Source organism: Rosa rugosa, chromosome 1 (genome assembly GCF_958449725.1).
Source record: "Rosa rugosa chromosome 1, drRosRugo1.1, whole genome shotgun sequence".
Taxonomy (NCBI): Eukaryota; Viridiplantae; Streptophyta; class Magnoliopsida; order Rosales; family Rosaceae; genus Rosa; species Rosa rugosa.
In genome coordinates, this window is record NC_084820.1 from 17,880,614 (window position 1) to 17,898,430 (window position 17,817).

The 17,817-nt window shown below is 36.9% G+C and overlaps 3 protein-coding genes across 6 annotated transcripts; 2 read left to right on the top strand and 1 right to left on the bottom strand.

Annotated features, from left to right (window-relative positions):
* The first annotated feature begins 1,775 nt into the window (after positions 1-1,775).
* On the top strand, positions 1,776-6,970 carry LOC133722028 (pentatricopeptide repeat-containing protein At5g67570, chloroplastic). Of its 2 annotated transcripts, none has more exons than XM_062148830.1 (9): positions 1,776-2,458; positions 2,550-2,741; positions 3,317-3,398; positions 3,491-3,679; positions 3,776-3,889; positions 4,087-4,180; positions 4,257-4,414; positions 4,863-5,300; positions 5,694-6,970. In XM_062148830.1, the coding sequence occupies exons 1-9, from the start codon at positions 1,887-1,889 to the stop codon at positions 6,420-6,422; spliced, it is 2,568 nt and encodes an 855-aa protein (XP_062004814.1). In that variant the 5' UTR covers positions 1,776-1,886; the 3' UTR covers positions 6,423-6,970. The 2 variants fall into 2 exon arrangements, with proteins under 2 accessions (XP_062004814.1, XP_062004820.1); XM_062148836.1 differs by having other exon boundaries at positions 4,099-4,180.
* On the bottom strand, positions 6,826-11,163 carry LOC133722041 (telomere repeat-binding factor 2). Of its 3 annotated transcripts, none has more exons than XM_062148857.1 (8): positions 10,976-11,163; positions 10,770-10,819; positions 10,150-10,338; positions 9,721-9,935; positions 8,495-8,579; positions 7,999-8,082; positions 7,313-7,655; positions 6,826-7,100 (listed from the first exon to the last, which is right to left on the bottom strand). In XM_062148857.1, the coding sequence occupies exons 3-8, from the start codon at positions 10,297-10,299 to the stop codon at positions 7,072-7,074; spliced, it is 906 nt and encodes a 301-aa protein (XP_062004841.1). In that variant the 5' UTR covers positions 10,300-10,338; positions 10,770-10,819; positions 10,976-11,163; the 3' UTR covers positions 6,826-7,071. The 3 variants fall into 3 exon arrangements, with proteins under 3 accessions (XP_062004841.1, XP_062004830.1, XP_062004838.1); XM_062148846.1 differs by having other exon boundaries at positions 10,150-10,331; positions 10,757-10,819; XM_062148854.1 differs by having other exon boundaries at positions 10,757-10,819.
* A 4,145-nt stretch (positions 11,164-15,308) lies between these two features.
* Positions 15,309-17,632, top strand: LOC133727450 (NADH dehydrogenase [ubiquinone] iron-sulfur protein 4, mitochondrial). Its single transcript, XM_062155030.1, has 5 exons — positions 15,309-15,580; positions 15,784-15,872; positions 16,421-16,550; positions 16,775-16,804; positions 17,388-17,632. The coding sequence occupies exons 1-5, from the start codon at positions 15,422-15,424 to the stop codon at positions 17,442-17,444; spliced, it is 465 nt and encodes a 154-aa protein (XP_062011014.1). The 5' UTR covers positions 15,309-15,421; the 3' UTR covers positions 17,445-17,632.
* The last annotated feature ends 185 nt before the right edge of the window (positions 17,633-17,817 follow it).

Here is a 17,817-nt window from a genome sequence, read left to right on the forward strand (position 1 = left end):
CGGTTTCTATCGGGTTTCACTTTTGAAAAAGCCCGAACTGGCCCGGACCGATTGTTTCGGGCTCGGTCTCGGTTTCACCAAATTTCGGGCCCGACCCGACCCGAGCCCAGGCCTACAAAATAACTACATTTCCACTGGAGCAAAGCGCCCTTTCGGCATTATGAAGGAAACAATATATATAAATACTATCTGTAACGTACATACATAAACTCCCGGGGCCCTCGGGAGCCGGTGGCCTCAGGCGGCAGCCCTCAGGGCCGGCCCTGTTCTTATATAACTAACAGTGTGACACCAATAAACCATCAACATCAGTTCGTTCGAAACACATTCTTAGGAAGATCAAATTAAAATTCAAACCTTAATGCATTAAACAATGCACCAGAGGCATCCATTGTTCATTGGCACAGCGCACAGACATAGTTGTCACCTGAACCACTACAACTTTCAAAATACCTTGGTGATATTAAAAATGAACCCATGCCACGTATTGATCCACCATCTATAATATTTAGACAATTATCGGTTGTTGATGATATGCCATTATGCTGATACTAAAGATCTCACTTGAGCACCTCAAACTTCATGATGTGCGGAGTAAAATCGGTACATAGTACACAATAGTGGCAGTACCTCATTGCTGATCCTGGGCAACAAGATTGACAAGCTGGGAGCTCTGAGTACGTACGTAAACAAGCTTCGATTGTTGAAAATTAAATATCAGACACACATGTTCTGGACTTGAAAATGGTATTGTGATGTGCAGGAGACTCGAGCCAACTACTGATATATAGACAAGTTCGTTGCTTCACGATCTTGTGAAACACTGACTCCGTTGTTGATTGGAAAACAAGCAGGCGCATCTAATAAGCTCACATTATAGAAGCTGATTGATGCAATCACATCGTTCATCTAGTGGTCTTTATAAGTAACAGGTCATAAGTTCGACTCACAATATACTAATTGTTGTATATGAGTTATTTATTTAATAAAATGGAAAAAAAAAAAAAAAAATTCCACTTCAAAAACTTATATTTGATAAGATCCAAAATGAAGTTTAGGGGTGAAATAAAAATGAAAAGCATAGAAGTGAAGCATAACAATGATAACCTTAGGCAGCCAAACAAGATTCCTTGTTTGTTGTAAGTTTCACTCCCTCTAAACAGTTAGATTCAACTATTCAACGATGATTGACCAAGAAGAATTCTTTATAATAAAAGATTAACTTTGTCAAATGTAGGCTAAATCTTTAGAGGGAGTGAAACTTACATCAAATGTAGGCTAAATCGATACATCAAATGTAGGCTAAATCTTTATAATAAAAGATTAACTTCGTATAGTACTTGTAGATTAGTTCAAGATCAAGTTAAGTACTAAACTAACTCAATAATCAATACTAGCCTCTTGACATTTTGATTTTGGACATTTGTGAAAAATAGACAAAAAAGAAAAGAAATTGATAGTCGATAGTTATTTTTAATTTTATGGCTAATATCAATTTTACCCTCTCTTGATAAAATACTGTTCTTCTGCATATTAATTAACTATGGTCATAGCAGGAAGTTCAAAAATTTAACTATTCAAAGGAGAATTGGCTTAATTATATAAGATATAAATTAATCTACACATATCCATACATTAATGTACCGTAAACAAGAGTAAAACCACCAACGGTGCCAAATTCAAATCCAGCCAACAAGAGTAAAACATCAATATGTCACGGGCCTCTTATTATGGTTTTGAAACACCACACCTGAACCCACATCAACCGTTCATTTTCGTTGCCGCGCCAGATAAGAGGGAAAAAAAAACCAGTTTTCTCCAGCACTTAAACCCCAACAAAATCCTACCTCAAACTTTAACACTCTAAAAGCTCACAACTTTCATCCATGGAAGCTCTACAAGGATCCCTCCCTCAAATCCCTAATCCCCAATTCGAACCCAACACTGATAAAATCAAACGCAACCTCACCAACAAAGGCGTGCACCCAACACCCAAAATCGTCCACACTCTCCGCAAGAAACAAATCCAGAAACACAACCGCAAACTCAACCGCCTCAACGAACAAGACCCACCTCTCTCCGAGTCCCAAAGCCAAGCCCTTTCCGAAGAAACCCATTTCCAAACCCTGAAAGCCGAGTACAGAAGCTTCACCAGAGCCGTGAAATCAAAGAATGGGGGAGGTGAATTGACGGTTGGGATGCCTTGGGAGAGAGTGGAGAGAATTGGGTTCCGGGAGCTGGCGAGTAGTAGCGGTGAGTATGGTGGAGAGAAGCTGAAGAAGGAGGAGTTGAATGCATTGAGGGAAATGTTCGAAACCCGAAAAAGGGAAGAGCTGAAATGGGTGTTGGATGATGATGTGGAGATAAAAGAGGAGTGGTTTGATGGTGAGAATAGGGTGTGGGACCCGACGAAGCGGCGGCGCGGCGAGGGGGAGGTGATTCAGTTTCTTGTTGAGAGGTTTGTGTTGGGGTTTTGGTAGGGTTTTAGAAGGGTGTGGTATATGGGGTTTAGTTGATTTTAGGGGTTAATGTTTGTTTATGTGGTGCAGGCTTAGTGGTACAGAGTTTGCAATGAGGGACTGGAAGCTTTCGAGGATGATGAAGCAGTCAGGGTTGGAGTTCACTGAGGGTCAGGTTCTTAAGGTTTTGAATGGGCTTGGTGCTAAGAAATGTTGGAAACAGGCATTGTCTGTTGTGGAATGGGTTTATAAGGACAGGGGCAATAAACACTGCAAAAGCAGGTAACTTTGATTGGTGAATCCCTCGAGTATGTTTCAATTACGTGCATCTATGAGCTAGGCAAATTCGGTCGAAATGGAATGCTGATGGGTCTTGTCAGTTTAAAAATCTAATAAGAAAGAAGAAGCTAGATTGTCATACTGAAGAATGAATCATTTCAGCAGTATTGCATAGATTTTGTGACCAATTTCCCAACTCATTCTTTCTGGCATTGCTTTGATGGAAAAGCAAGGATATTTTTGGTCAGGAGCCGTACCTAGTAATAAAGTCCTAATGAATAAAGTCTGGCAGTGGGATTGAACCTGTCAATCAACCTATTCAGGGGAAAAGTAGCCTTCCGTGAATTTTAGATTCAGACACAAACTCTAGTGAACTATTCATGGTTTGGTAGAACTGTGAAATCAAGTATTGAAAACGATGAGATGTCATTCTGTGATTCTTCTGGTATAGAAAGCAGTTTTTTTTTGCCCCCTAATGTGCTAATTGGTATGTGAGGAGTCAGTTATATTTCTGTTTCCAGTGAGCTGTGATTAAACTACTCTTCTTAATCGTGTTGGAAAATTTATGCATCTTCTAGGTTTGTATACACGAAACTTTTGGCAATTCTTGGGAAGGCACGAAGGCCCCAGGAAGCTCTTGACATTTTCAACATGATGCGGGTGATGTCTTGTTCTTTTGTAACTTTATTTTTCCTATTTCTTTGATATTTTGACTGCCTTTTTGGTTAGATTCTTACATTTAAGTCATGCAGGGAGAATGTCATATGTATCCGGATATTGCTGCCTATCATAGCATTGCTGTTACACTCGGTCAAACGGGTCGTCTGAAGGAATTGCTGAAAGTTATTGAATGCATGAGGCAGAAACCTGTCAAAATAGATAGAAATATGTTTCGCAACTGGGACCCCGTCCTTGAACCCGACGTAGTTGTGTATAATGCTGTAAGAGAGCATTTCTGTGCATTTCACTTGTCATTCCTTACTACTTTATTCTGCATCTTCATGTAATCCCATCTCTGTTTTCACATTATTTGTCAGATACTGAACGCTTGTGTCCAATCCCATCAGTGGAAGAGTGTATATTGGGTGTTCAACCAGTTGAGAAAGTGTGGTCTGAAACCTAATGGAGCAACATATGGGCTTGCTATGGAGGTAGTAACTGGATTATGAGATATTTTAGCAAATAAAGTTTAAGCAGAGATCTTTGTTAATACGACCAAAGTAAATATAGAAATGTAATTCAACTCAGAGGCTGGAAACATAAATTTACATTTTAAACATGCGAAATGCTATTTGTTCTGAAATTACAATTGTATTTGACCCTTATAGGATCTGCTTGTTATTGTAAGGTAATGCTGCAGTCTGGAAAGTATGACCTCGTGCATGAATTATTTAGAAAAATGAAAAAAAGCGGAGAAGCTCCGAAAGCTCTTACCTATAAAGGTATTTTGTTTGTGTTGCATGTGATATTGAGATGGATATATTGTTTTTGTCCCTAATACGTATTGTTATACCGCAGTTATTGTTAGAGCTTTATGGTGTGAAGGAAAAGTGAATGAAGCTGTGGAAGCAGTCAGGGACATGGAACGAAGGGGAGTGGTTGGGACAAGTGGTGTATATTACGAGTTAGCTTGCTGCCTTTGCAAGAGTGGTAGGTGGCAGGATGCTCTGTTACAGGTAATTTTCTGTCTGTAGAGTTCGGAGACACAGTGACTGGCTTTAGTTGTTTATACATGGTGTATTTAAAGTTTTAAACCAAGATAGTATTTATGGATAAGATTACTCATCTGATTCAATATGCAAAGGGTTTGGTTGCACTTCCATACATCACTTAAACAATTTTCATTTAGGATGCAGTTTGATCATTTTTGTAACCTGAAGGTTAATTAAAAAGTATGAATCTATGGTTATCCAAAAGAAAATTCAGTATTTTCTTGTAAGACACTTGTTTCTCATGATAGACCTGGATAATGATGGATATAGCATCTGATATTGTAAACAAGTTAGGCTTAGACATTTCCATTCAGGTCAAATGGTTTTTTTTCCTGTTAAGTCATGACGTGTCCAGGTTCTTTTTACAGTAAACCTTGAAATTTGAATTTTCTTCTTAAAACTATACCTGCAGGTCGAGAAGATGAAACATGTATCTAATACTAAACCTTTGGAGGTCACCTTCACAGGCATGATAAGGTCTTCCATGGAGGGTGGACATATTGATGACTGTATATCCATATTTGAACACATGAAGAACCATTGCACCCCTAACATAGGGACAATAAATACAATGTTGAAAGTATTTGGACGCACCGATATGTTTTCCAAAGCTAAAGAATTGTTTGAAGAAACTAAGGCTGCTGAATCTGATTCTGACCCTTCACTGGAAGGTGGTGGTAGTTCTCTTGTGCCCGATGAGTACACATATACCTCAATGCTCAAGGCATCTGCCAGTGCTCTGCAATGGGAATACTTTGAATATGTGTACAAGGAGATGGCTCTCTCGGGATATAAAATAGATCAAAGTAAAAATGCATCAATACTCGTGGAAGCATCCAGAGCTGGGAAGGTAAAAGTTAATAGATGAAAGAACAATTTTTTCTTTTTTTCTTTTCTTGCGTTGATTGGACCCTATATTAGTGTACTAGGACTGTTTTCTTTCTTTAAATTCAGAAAAAAATTAAAAATACCCCTTTAAATCTTTTGGCTTATATCTAGTGATAGTTCATCATTCCATCTTTCCACTGGACATGATTTCATTTGTTATCTCTTCCGTCTGTTCTGCGTCTGAATCTATCTACTGCGTGTTTGTACTATTATGTCTGAAAGTCTAGTTCTGTTTTTCTTTCCCCCCTTTCATGTGCCGTCATTTATTGAGCCCTTTAGTATTACTTCTTCTTTTTTTTTCACTTGCTGGATGATTCAGTCATGGGAACTTATGGAGCTTATTTTGTTGATGTAGGGGTATCTACTAGAGCATGCATTTGACACCACATTGGAAGCCGGTGAAATTCCCCATCAATTGTTCTTTATTGAAATGGTATATCAAGCTACAGCTCGACATGATTACAAGAGAGCGGCAACTCTGGTTAATACAATGGCTTATGCCCCATTTCAAGTCAGCGAAAGGCAGTGGACAGATGTTTTTGAGAAAAATGAAGACGGGATCAGTCAGGATGGTTTAACGAAACTGCTGGATGCCCTACAACACTGTGATGTTACATCGGAAGCCACGCTCTTAAACTTAAAAAAATCTTTGCAAAGTCTCGTATCAAGAGAATTCTCAAATTCTATGTCAGTATCATCTTGGGATGATAACGATGAGGGATTTGATGATAATGAAGGGCTCATCATGCCAAATCATTCTTTAGAATATATTGATGGTAAGCCCAAGCCTGGCACTGATCCTCCTGATGACAGTAGTGATGCTCCTTTCAGTGAATTTCCTCATCGCAATAGTACCCAAAGAGGTGTTGCCGCTGATATAGAGACACCTTGCAGGCCTTTGGATTATATTTCTGATGAAGATGGACTAGACTCGACAGAAATCGATGAGGAAATCGAAGCACTGATAAGTAAGGATGATTCTCACGAATCTCATTCGCCCTCACCAAAGGAAATAATGAAAGATTGGAAGGAAAGAAGGAAAAAGCATGGGATACTCATGCCCTTTCAACTCAGCCAAAAGTAGGTCAAAGTTGCTTCTTGAGCCAGATCACTTCAGGAGAGGGATTAGTTCACCATCTATTCAGCATGGTTCTGTCAATGTATATAAGAAAAGTATTTAACAGTATGTATCAGCTCCCAATATATGAAAAAAAAAATGCAAATTATTATGAGGAAATCACGTATTCTTTCATCTGAGAACTTTTCTTGTGCAGTATTACCATACAAAAGTCAGCAGAGAAAATTTTCCCCCAAACGAACTGAGAGCTTATTTTATAACCAACGGAGTAGTCTGCAAGGAAAAAATTGACCCAAAATTATTGCATTGAAATAACTCTCTGCATTGCAGTGATGTTTGTTTTTATTTCCATTTTTTGGAGGCAAAAACATGACTAGCACTCAAAATTTAACCTAATTTACTAGACATATTCACCAAAAAACAGAAAACCATCTCTTAGTTCCACTAGTTTTACTGATACACTCCATTGTTATATCCGAAAATCAGAACATCTCTAAGCTCCTTACAAAATGATACCTGGAACTGAAAAGAAAGTAAAAAAAAAAAATCACAAAGTTTCCATTCTCCAGATATGGAAGCTCATTCTATTTACATTAGCAGACATAGCTGCACCAGCATAAGCCATTCCATGCATGGTTGTCGCTGAACAACTGAGTTACCCATGTGCGAGTTTCATATCAAGATCTGTGAACATTTGCAAAGACATAACCATAAGCGGCTTGAATAGGAGCATTAGATAAGTTCTACTGGAGAAAACTTCAATTAGATGGATCACTGACATAAATCCTTGCATGATCATAAAACACCTCAAGTCCAATACATAATGGAGTATTTTAGCATAAAAAAAATAACATTTCAACATTCACTGTGATGTGAGTTGTGCAAGAGAACTTTACCAAGTCTTCTACATTTCAATGCTTTCACTGCTGCCTTTGCAAAAACTTGTGCTGCTTCGGCTTCAGCTTCTGCTGCCTCTGCCTCCCGTGCTGCCTCTTCAGCAGCTGCAATGGCAGCTTCTGCCTCGGCAACTGCTTGTGCAGCAGCAGCAGCAGCCTCTTGTGCAGTCATGCTCCTGATCATGGTTAGCTCTGCATCAACTTGTGATTTGGTAAGAATGCTGACCACACTTTTATCTGCTCTCGTAGAATCCTTCTGCTTTCCCTCCGAGAGCAATGTTGAAGAGTTTCTTCTTTTTTCAGAAGTAGCTGAATTTGGTGGAATTCTGTATCTATGCTTTACCTGTCAATACAGGAACCAAAATATATAACCAAATCCTGAATCATCATCATCATCATATCATTCTCTTTTCATTAAAAATGTATCCATAAACTTTCCTCTACTAGAACATAACTAAATTACACATTCCACACATGCAATTTTCTCAATCCTAATTCAATTTGGTATTATAGGGGATCAAACCCCTAACCAAGCCTGATTCTGATTGTGAAAGTATTATCAGCTAAATATATCTCCCATACTTGATAGATCTCAGTATGACCACAAAATCTACAAGTATTTCAATCGGCACACTACAACTATAGTACACATGCTTTACAATGCTAAACCTCAAGAGATTAATTACCTTAACTAGTTTTCCATTGGCTGTCATGTGCTTTAACTTTGTGGACAGTAGCTTGCTAAGGTTTGATGGTGCCCAATATTGATCCTGCAAAATGGAAATTGGCAACGTCAAAATTAACAATAATGCAACATAACAAGTACAAGATAAGAAATTGGATCACCACAGTTCTTCACATAATTCGGTAGCCACTCACTGTTTTGAAAAGACTGACATAATATCGAGTGTGACTTAATGTCTAATGAGGGATTCACATATAGCACTTTAACTGTAAAGGTGTTGAGACTGACAATAACGTGATAAAAGTATAGAAGTTATGAGCTTAGCATGATTCTATTTCTCCTTTATCACCCTTCCATCTTCTTTTATCCTCAATTTCATCCAACGACAGAAACTTGTGCTTCTATGTGAATTTAGTATTTGTTATTTAAGCATCAATTGTTTCTAAAATTTTGTGTAATAACCAGTAATTGTAAATAACAAAATTCATGGCATATACCTCTATGTACGTAGTGATTGTGTTTCTGTCAGAGCCCCTTGGCTCCTTCAAATTTGTAATAGCCTCAAATATGAGATGATCCAACCTACAACCAAGAAGAGGAGTTCCCAATTGAACTAGTCAACAACCATGTCCAGAAAAGATGATAGCGTCACCCAATACTATGTTTTTGGTCATTTTTAATGAATGATGAGATGTAGACTTTAGCAAAATACTTTTGTTGATGGAGGAAAAAACTTGATCATAAATTGCACCATATACAAACCACATCAAAAGACCTTACTTAAGTGACTTTCACCAAAGATCATGCTTAAAAGAGTCAAACATCAAATGGGAAGAAATGAAAAGAGAAAGGTAAGCATCTATCACATAGAACTACTTATAGCGAACAGTACAATGATTATATTCATCATTTTATTACTGCAAGAACACTTTCCACGTCATCTTGTTTAGACACCAGATACACTCCCAATAACATTTGGTTGAGATTTTAAGCATGCCTTGCAACTTGTGAGCTAGGGAATGCATTTTAGTGAACTAAGAGATGGGATATCATGTCATACAAACTTACATCTATGAGGGTCCTATTAACATTAGGGTTTTACCCAGATATCTGTGAATTATGCAAAAAGTATCATACAAAACTGCTCCAAATTGAATATGAGGCATCACCCCCAGCACCAAACAACTCTGGACAACAGTATCTGAACCATTTAGCTACAACTAGGGAAGTACCTTCAATTAAAATAACAGATTATTATGTCTCTTCTTCTATGGTATCTTCTTAAGTAAAATTCTTAAGATTCATTTCACTGAAATCTCATCGCAGATTTGCAATGTTGGCAACCAAAAACAACCCCCTGAAAGATCAATATCTGACAGACCCTCACTGAAAGATCCTTACCCAACCTTGGATATATTTTTTTTCCAAAAGAAGAAAACAAGTGTGGTATGGAATCCTAGAGATAAAGTCCAGTGAACTTCATGCAATGCTACTACCAGATACAGTATTATATTGAAATATTCTCCCAAACACAATAATACACTACTGCCTGATTATTTCATCCTATCTAATTCAAGAGTTATCCAATAGTCCAAGTGTCAAACTTTAATTCAAGAACAAGAACTACTAATAATACATAGAACCAGCATAAATTCCCTTGTACTTGTAAATCATAGAATGACAAAAGGTTTATCAATATCCATTTAATCAAAAGTGATCTAACCTCGCAATCGGTGGCTTTGACTCAGTAGTCTGCACTTTTCCACCCGAACTGGCAAGAGGCTTAGCATCAGCAGTTTCTTCATTACTTTGAACTGCAGTTGACACTGCCAAAGGGCTGTTGTCATTTTTAGCGGTTGGAGTGGTCCTTTTGAGTGCAAGCTTAGCCTTCTGCCTAGATCCCCATATTGCTGTCACATTTATATTTCTCCATTTGTCCTATCCAATGTAAGAACTACAAACATGAATATACCAAAACACAAGGTGTAAATTGGCAACCAACCTAAGGATGGAACTCTGAAGTGGGGTGCAACAAACAGAGCTACTATCCATCCAAATCAAACAATAGATCTTAAAAGCTGAAGAGATCACAAAGCCCTCTTTTACTCTAACTTGAAAGTACCCAATATGCTAAACTTCTAAAAATGGATACCTTGAGATCAACATTTGAACGCAGATGCAAGATAGCACCAAACTCTTTGTCCGAGAGTATTGTGCGCCATTTGCCTGCCCCATGTTTAAGAACTCCAGCTTTAAGGGCCGCTTCTTCTTCTGGTGTCCACTTCTGCTTAGGAGCACCCATCAACAGAAGTCCAAAACTCTTCCGCAAAAAATCTGCACACTTGCATTCCTCACCATATCAGCACTTTATTAACAATCAAACTCTAAAACAGTAAATACCCTCAACTACAATATAGAAACTTAAATTCACCGGCTGAATTACATTCCATTACCTTAAAAACATCATGTATTCAACTTCAAAGTTCAATCTAAACGAAAAAAAAAAAATCAAAAATCAAAATAGAAAATACAATGCTTAATCTTTGGAAGCCGATTTTAACTCAAACAATGCCCAACACATATGCTCAAAGAACCTATCAATGCACACACACATTAACAAACTGCTATTAAGTCTATAACATTTTCCAATTCAATTTCAATTAAATGCTCAACACTTTAATCACATCAACTTCTTTTCATTTTTCTCTCTATCACTCCGAAATTCGTACAAAAACCAAATTAGAATTTAAAGTCCTCACCTTTGAAACTCACATCAAATCACATCAGCAGCAGCACAATACGGCCACGCATATCTTCAATTCCTGCACCAAAAAAAAAAACCAAGAAATCGCATCGGAATACAGAACGCAATTGCCATCATTGTGAACATGAGTGCGCGAATTCTGAAATTGAATTTTGCAAGTCTCGCCGATAAAGGAAGAAAGATAGCAGAGCGGAGATTGGAAGCGGAGGAGTACCGGATCGGAGAAATTAGTGGGAGAAGCCGTCGGAGAATGTAGGCAGTGAGATTGATTGGAATATCGGAAAGTCGGAGAATTGAAAGCTTAACCGGATTTTGGTGGTTATCAGTGGAATTCTTTTTTTTTTTTTTTTTTTTTTTTGGGTTGGCTCTCAGGTTTTTTGGTTTCTGAAATGGAGAGGAAATTCCATTTATTTTGTGTCTTCCGGACTTTGTTTTGAGAGATGGACAAACAGACCTCCGGGGTGGGGGAAGGACCCACCACACAGTAAATGTTAAAGGATCTTTACTTTCTTTATATTTCGTTTTGAGTTTTGACCCAAACTTTTTACGTGGTATTGTTGTTGATGGGGGTGGTTCCGATCAATAAAGTCACAACATACGACAGAGCTGCATAGATAGGTTCTGAAAAGGAAAAGAAGTTACGTGGGTTGGAGAGAACAAGATCCACTGTTTGTGTCATACATCAAGTTAACCCGAAAGGTGTAACTTGAAAATCAAATAAATGTTCAAATCTATTAGAATGTGGAAGGTTGGTAAAGAAATTAAGACGTACTCTTGTCATTCATTACTAGCCTTCGTGCACGCGCATACGCGCGTGCGGAAGGGCCGCGCTCGCGCGTGCGTATTTTTGTTTCCTATTTTAAGTTGTACCTACTAAATTCGTCCGTCTGACCTTCATTTTTTATTTTAAATTTTGTCTCTCCGCATTCTAAACCATTTCTTATAGTCCATTTTGCATATGTGTAATCACCGGTGAGAATTACAAAATTATGGTTGTCTATTGTTTTATTTTTGGCTTAATGTTTTTGTTTATTTGAGCATTTAATTTTTTTTCTTCAAATGTGATGTGTTCAAGTTGCTCTCTATTTTTGCCTTTGTTTGTCATTTCTTACTTCATGTAGACTTTACTTTTCATAATTTCTTCTCTCTGTAGATTTTACTTTTCATCATCAAATTCTACTCTTTTGTTTGTCGTTAAGTCTTTTTGTTCCTTTTTTTTTTTTCCGAAATGTTGGTCTTCTTTTCTATTTTAATTCACAAACCGAATTCTCAAAATATGTGAGCATTTAATTTTTTTTTCTTTCTTGAAATGTGATGAGTTCAAGTTAGTCTCTATTTCTGCCTTATTTGTTTGTCATTTCTTACTTCATGTAGACTTTACTTTTTATAATTTCTTCCTTATAATAATTTCTTCTCTATGTAGATTTTACTTTTCATAATCAAATTCTACTCTTTTTTTTGTCATTAGTCTGTTTGTTCTTTTTTTTTTTTTTCCGGTAAATGATGGTCTTCTTTTCTATTTTGATGGACAAACTGAATTCTCAAAATATGTGAAAATCAAACTGGAAAAGCACAAAATTCAGCAGAGGATCATTTACCACAATAATTATTTCTGCCAAACAAAATCGATTAGAGTTTGTAATTAAACTTGTAACAAATATTTGAGAACAACACAGTCTTAACTGCTAACCAAATCAACCTCTCTCAACTACTGTATTCAAGCATCTTACATGGTAACTCTATAAGAAGAAAAAAGAATATTCAGCACTTGGTAGTAAATAGAGCTTTTGAAGAGACTTCTTGCCTGACATATTCAGCAACAAATAAAAATTACTATTGGCTTCTGAGTCTGGGTTTCTCAAGTGTCAACAGTCAACACACTATTTGACTATTGGAGAAAGCTTGGTTGGATTCTTTGAGCTCCAATTTATCCCACTTAATTGGTCATCCAAAACCTTGTTGACTGCAACAAAGAGTTAAAGGCAATAAAGGAAAGAGATAAGTGAATTAATCAATTCTCATCCATTAACTTTGAACTGGAACAAATTTTTTTTTTTTTATCTCACTCTACTTTTATGTGAACTGTATACAGAAACACCAGAAAAATTAAGATACCTTCAAACGCACATGCTTGATCTCCAAGGCCTATTCTGTTTGGTAGTTAGTGAATCACACTTTGAGCACCTCAAAACCAATAGTAGAGATAAATAAAGATGAACCACACACACACACACCAAAAAAAAAACTGAAATTTGCAGAACTATTGACAGAAACAAAACTCAACAGCTAACAGCCTAACAGCAAGTACGTACAATACCATTCAATCAAATTGAGAGGTTCAGAGAGCTCAAGTCTTGAGTTTGTTCTCTGATCTATCTCCTCCCCCTTGCACTGAAATTGTGAAAGGCAAACCTTCCCATTTTCATGAACAAAATAAATTGCAATGCCAAATCTAGTGGAATGGAAAACAAAACAGGAATACCAAAAAATGGAGAACATACCTTCAAAAAAATCCATCGGACTTGTTGTTTAACGTGATACCCAAATTATCCAAAAATATGAGATACAAAGACATTCAAATGACAAACAGACACACGAAGCTTAGAAAACATTACAACCCTTGTCCAAAAAAAAAAAAAAAAAAGGAATTTTAGAACCGTATGTGGAAACCTTGGAACAATGGTCCTAACTTCTAATCAAATTGCCTATTGTAAAGAGTAAATGGAGATACATGACAATATGTGTACCAGTACGTATGCCGAAATCATTTAACCTTAACATATGAAATCAGCAAATATTCGATAGCAACATCTCTTAATCCACTTGAGCTAAGGCTCACATAAGTCTAGATTCAAGGTTCAAATTTATATTTCGTCCTTATCAGTCTGTGAAGTGTAAAAGACCACGCTTGCAAAAACAACATAATTTCAAGAAATCAACACAAATTAGGTGCTTATTATGCTGCTTACTCATGAACACATGCAGCTTATAAACTACAGCTTCTCTTGATTTATAAACTCCAAATTATTTAAACGAAAATTTATTATAAAATCAAGTAAAAAGAGAAAGGAAGCCTTTTTATCACCATTCTTCTAAGCCCTTCTAATTTCTTTGGGTCTTCCTTTCTTCCTTCCTTCATCCCCTGCAATCTGCATAGGTTCAAGGAAAACTTTGGTTGTCAAAACAAAGAACCAATCAACCAAAAAGCCAAATAATCTATGAAAGACTTATTAATATATCAATACCAAATAACTTTTATGAACGGGCTTTTTAAATTGCTTAAGCAGAAGAACTGCAACATTACCATGCCACCTGTGATTCCATGCTAGTGCAACTTCAAAGCAGAGGGAATTCCGAAAAAAAAATAAAAATGAAATTGTACGTTGCCATGCGTTTGTTTTGTTTTTTCTCTGGCTAATATTATTCTTTTTGGGCTTTGTAACAATCCCAACTGACATGTTCACCAAACTGTAAAGGTCTACATACCATGTATGAATGTATGATATACCTTCGCCTACTTAGCTTTGCTTCTCCATTGCACCGGATTACGAACAATCTTCTTCTTGAAACACCCAAAATCGTTCAAAAAGAAATTCTACGAAAATAAATTACTAAATTGAGCAATTCTAAGGCTCTTCATTGATTTCTCTTTCCCCTTCCGTTGTTCTTCTTTGATCTAACACCTGAGATTGAGCCAGAAAAGGAGAGATTGAAAACCAATGTTAAAAGAAATATAACTATAGGGAATACCTTGTATATTCTTCACTGCAACCACGATACCCTTATTGTAGTTGATTTTCTGTTGGGAGATTATGAGATTATTGGGAGAACGTTATGAGATTATCGGGAGAACGTCTTCGACTTACAATAAGCAGGCGTTGTAGGATAAAGATGAGGCGGTAGGATAATAACTGCAATCAGTTTGGGTTTCTTTGCTATTCAACTGAACGTGGGAGTAACTGTTTATCCTCTTCTTTTCCACCACATGGATACAATTTTGCCCTTCTTTTATTTAATCCATTTACCGTAGGGTTATATATTAGGAGGGGCAATTTCAGGGTTTTAAAAAATTTAACCTTAAGCACTGTTTGCTTAATTAATAAAGATCTCATAATTAATGTATTTTTACTTTATGTTTTTATCATAAAAGATAAATAAAAAAGAAAGAATTATAACAGCTCTCTTCATGATTTAGCTGTAATTGTGGCCACCCAAGTTCGATTCTCACTCACTTCAGAATGACTAATCCTCCTAATGCTAATAGAATTTAGTTAATGGAATAATCATAATACGTCGCACCAGCTTTGAAGCTGGCCCAAAATCTATCTGAGTTTCTCTTTTGTGTGCACTAATTCCAGGATTATTTAAAAAGTTGGTTCGAGATTTACTTTCTTTTCTCTTTTCTGTGGTGTTTATGTACGTAGTGACTAGTGAAGTTCACAAATGTTGGGTTTAAAAAGAACATACTCAACAAAGCCAAGACGAGTTTCTATATACCAAAACTAAAGGGTCGAAGGAGCAATTTCATCAAAATAACTATATAAAAAAAAAACAGAAATTTGTTTATTCGAGTAAAACTACATCAAACATAGTACTTCTCTTTTCACATTTTCACAGAGCGCGCGAGTTTGGGTTCCTCCGTTGGTTCGTCAAATCGGCGATGGCGACCTCCCTGCAACGCATCTCGAGCCACGCTCGTCTTCTCCGGACCGCTATCGCTTCTGGGTCCAGACCATTCTCGGCCGACGCTTTGGTCGAGTACCGGCCCGGCGAGATCGGAAGAGTCTCCGGCATCCCCGATGAACATCTCCGCAGAAAGGTACCGTCTTTTTCAAATTTAATCTGGACCCATTTGCAAATTTGATGTTATTTCTCAGTTGGGTGAATACCCGTTTCGAGTTTTGGGGTTTGGGGATGGAATTAGGGCACTGGGATTGTCTGCAGTTTGGTTATATTAGGGCTGAGCTTGTTGGGTTTTAATGGAAGTAATAATTTTTTTTTTGTTGATTCTGTTTTGGGCAGGTTGTGATATACTCACCTGCAAGAACTGCGAGTCAACAAGGATCAGGGAAAGTTGGCAAGTGGAAGATTAACTTTGTGTCCACACAGAAGTATGTTTTCGGTTTCGAATTCGAGTGTAGAAATTGAATTTGGTTTTTGATTCTCATGGTTTTTTGGGTTGTGGATTATCCGTTCTGGCTTATAGTGAGTAGAGAATTTGGGAATTTTTGCTCGTGCTTCTGTTGAACAATGTAGTGATCTATTTAAACTTTAAAGTGATATTTATGTGTGAATTGTTTGGCTGCTCTTTTTAGAATCGCTATTATACCAAACTACTTAGCTCTTAGAACGGATAAATGACAATAGTAATCGGCTAGGTACCTGTTCTCAGATTATCAGTGAATCTCCATTTGTTGATACAGTATTTTGAATTCATGAACATTTCCTGTGCAGTTGAGTAGTTTTAAATGACAACATAACCTGAAAAATGTGATATTGTTAAGTTAATAGTTCCTCTCTTGGATTTCGATCAAAATATTTCAAGTCATCTCTCAATTAGGTCTTGAGTTTAGCTAATTTTGTCCTCATTAAAATTATAGAATATTTTTTACTGTAATTAGATAGTCAATCAAAAAACTTCTCTTTATAATGTGTCTAGGTGGGAAAATCCATTGATGGGCTGGACTTCAACTGGGGACCCTTATGCCAACGTTGGTGATTCCGCACTCAGATTTGACAGCGAAGAAGCTGCAAAGTACTTTGCAGAGAACCATGGTTGGGATTACGTGGTATGTTTTCTATTGCTTTCTCTATGCAGCTTCAAATACATTTCCTTTCGACTGTCTTCCAAGATACTTTGTCGTACCATTGCAATTGCTATTTTCATATAGAAGACAATAAGATCATTACTTTAAAATACATATTCTATGATGGAAAACTTTTATTTTGAAATGCTTTTGGCTTCTTGTTGACCTATGAAGTGTTAACTACGGTTCTTCAACTTGTCTGCCAGGTTAAGAGGCGGCACACGCCATTGTTGAAGGTAAGAGGTTCTTTCTTCATTGTTAAACTTTTTCACTGTCATCTGATAACTTTTTTTTGTACATGTATATGGGATTAGGGTAGGACACACAATATACATTTAATATGAGATTAAGACAGTGATTTCATGTGGGGATAACATTATTTTATCAACTTGAAGAATTGCAACTGGTTTGGTTTTCTGCTGCCTGTTCTGCTAATTAAGCTTGGACTTATTTTTAGCCACCCTAAGCAGTCATCTTTTGCAAACAAAGTGTTCCTTTGATGTTATTATCATGCCAAGGTGCATGAGTAAAAAATTCTTCTGTGGAACAATAGAGGTTGTTTTCTGGTGGCATCAAACTGAATGGCATAGTCAGTTCATGTTTAGTAGGTTGGCAATTTGGCTGCCTGCCCTTTTTCCCAAGTTTAGGGAAGAGTTGGTGTATTTTTTAAAATGAAGTTTGCCAGTTTAGGTTGGCAATCTTGCTCATTCTCCTTGCATTTTTCACTTTTTTTTTTTTTTTTTCCTCTAAGGTTCAAATAATCTCTTTGTCAAACCATGGGTTTTTGGTTTCTTTCTCTAACCTTGACCACGGTTTCAGGTGAAGTTATATGCTGACAACTTCAAGTGGAAGGGCCTCCCTAAAACTGAGGCATGATTGGTCTCAGTGCTTTTCTTTTTCAGTTCCGTCTTAAGAGGGTGATTGTGCAACAGAGCTTGCAGTTTTTTTTGTCGTATTTCATTGTAAAAGTCACTTGATCGAAACAAAAAATTCCTTGATCATCATATAATAAACGGAATTCATGTTGTTAAGCTTCTTGATCAATGAAAATCTCTTGATTCCCATTTTCTCTCGTATACATTTGGTTTCCCTATATGTTAAGATTGTATCTTTACAATCTTGGCAAAGATTGAAGTTGTGATTCCAGGTTTGACTCCACACACATGGAATTACTTTCTATTTTTCTTCATCTTGGTAGGATGAAGTTGCAAATTTTGTGTTACTGGTTATATAATTTGTAACTAATTTG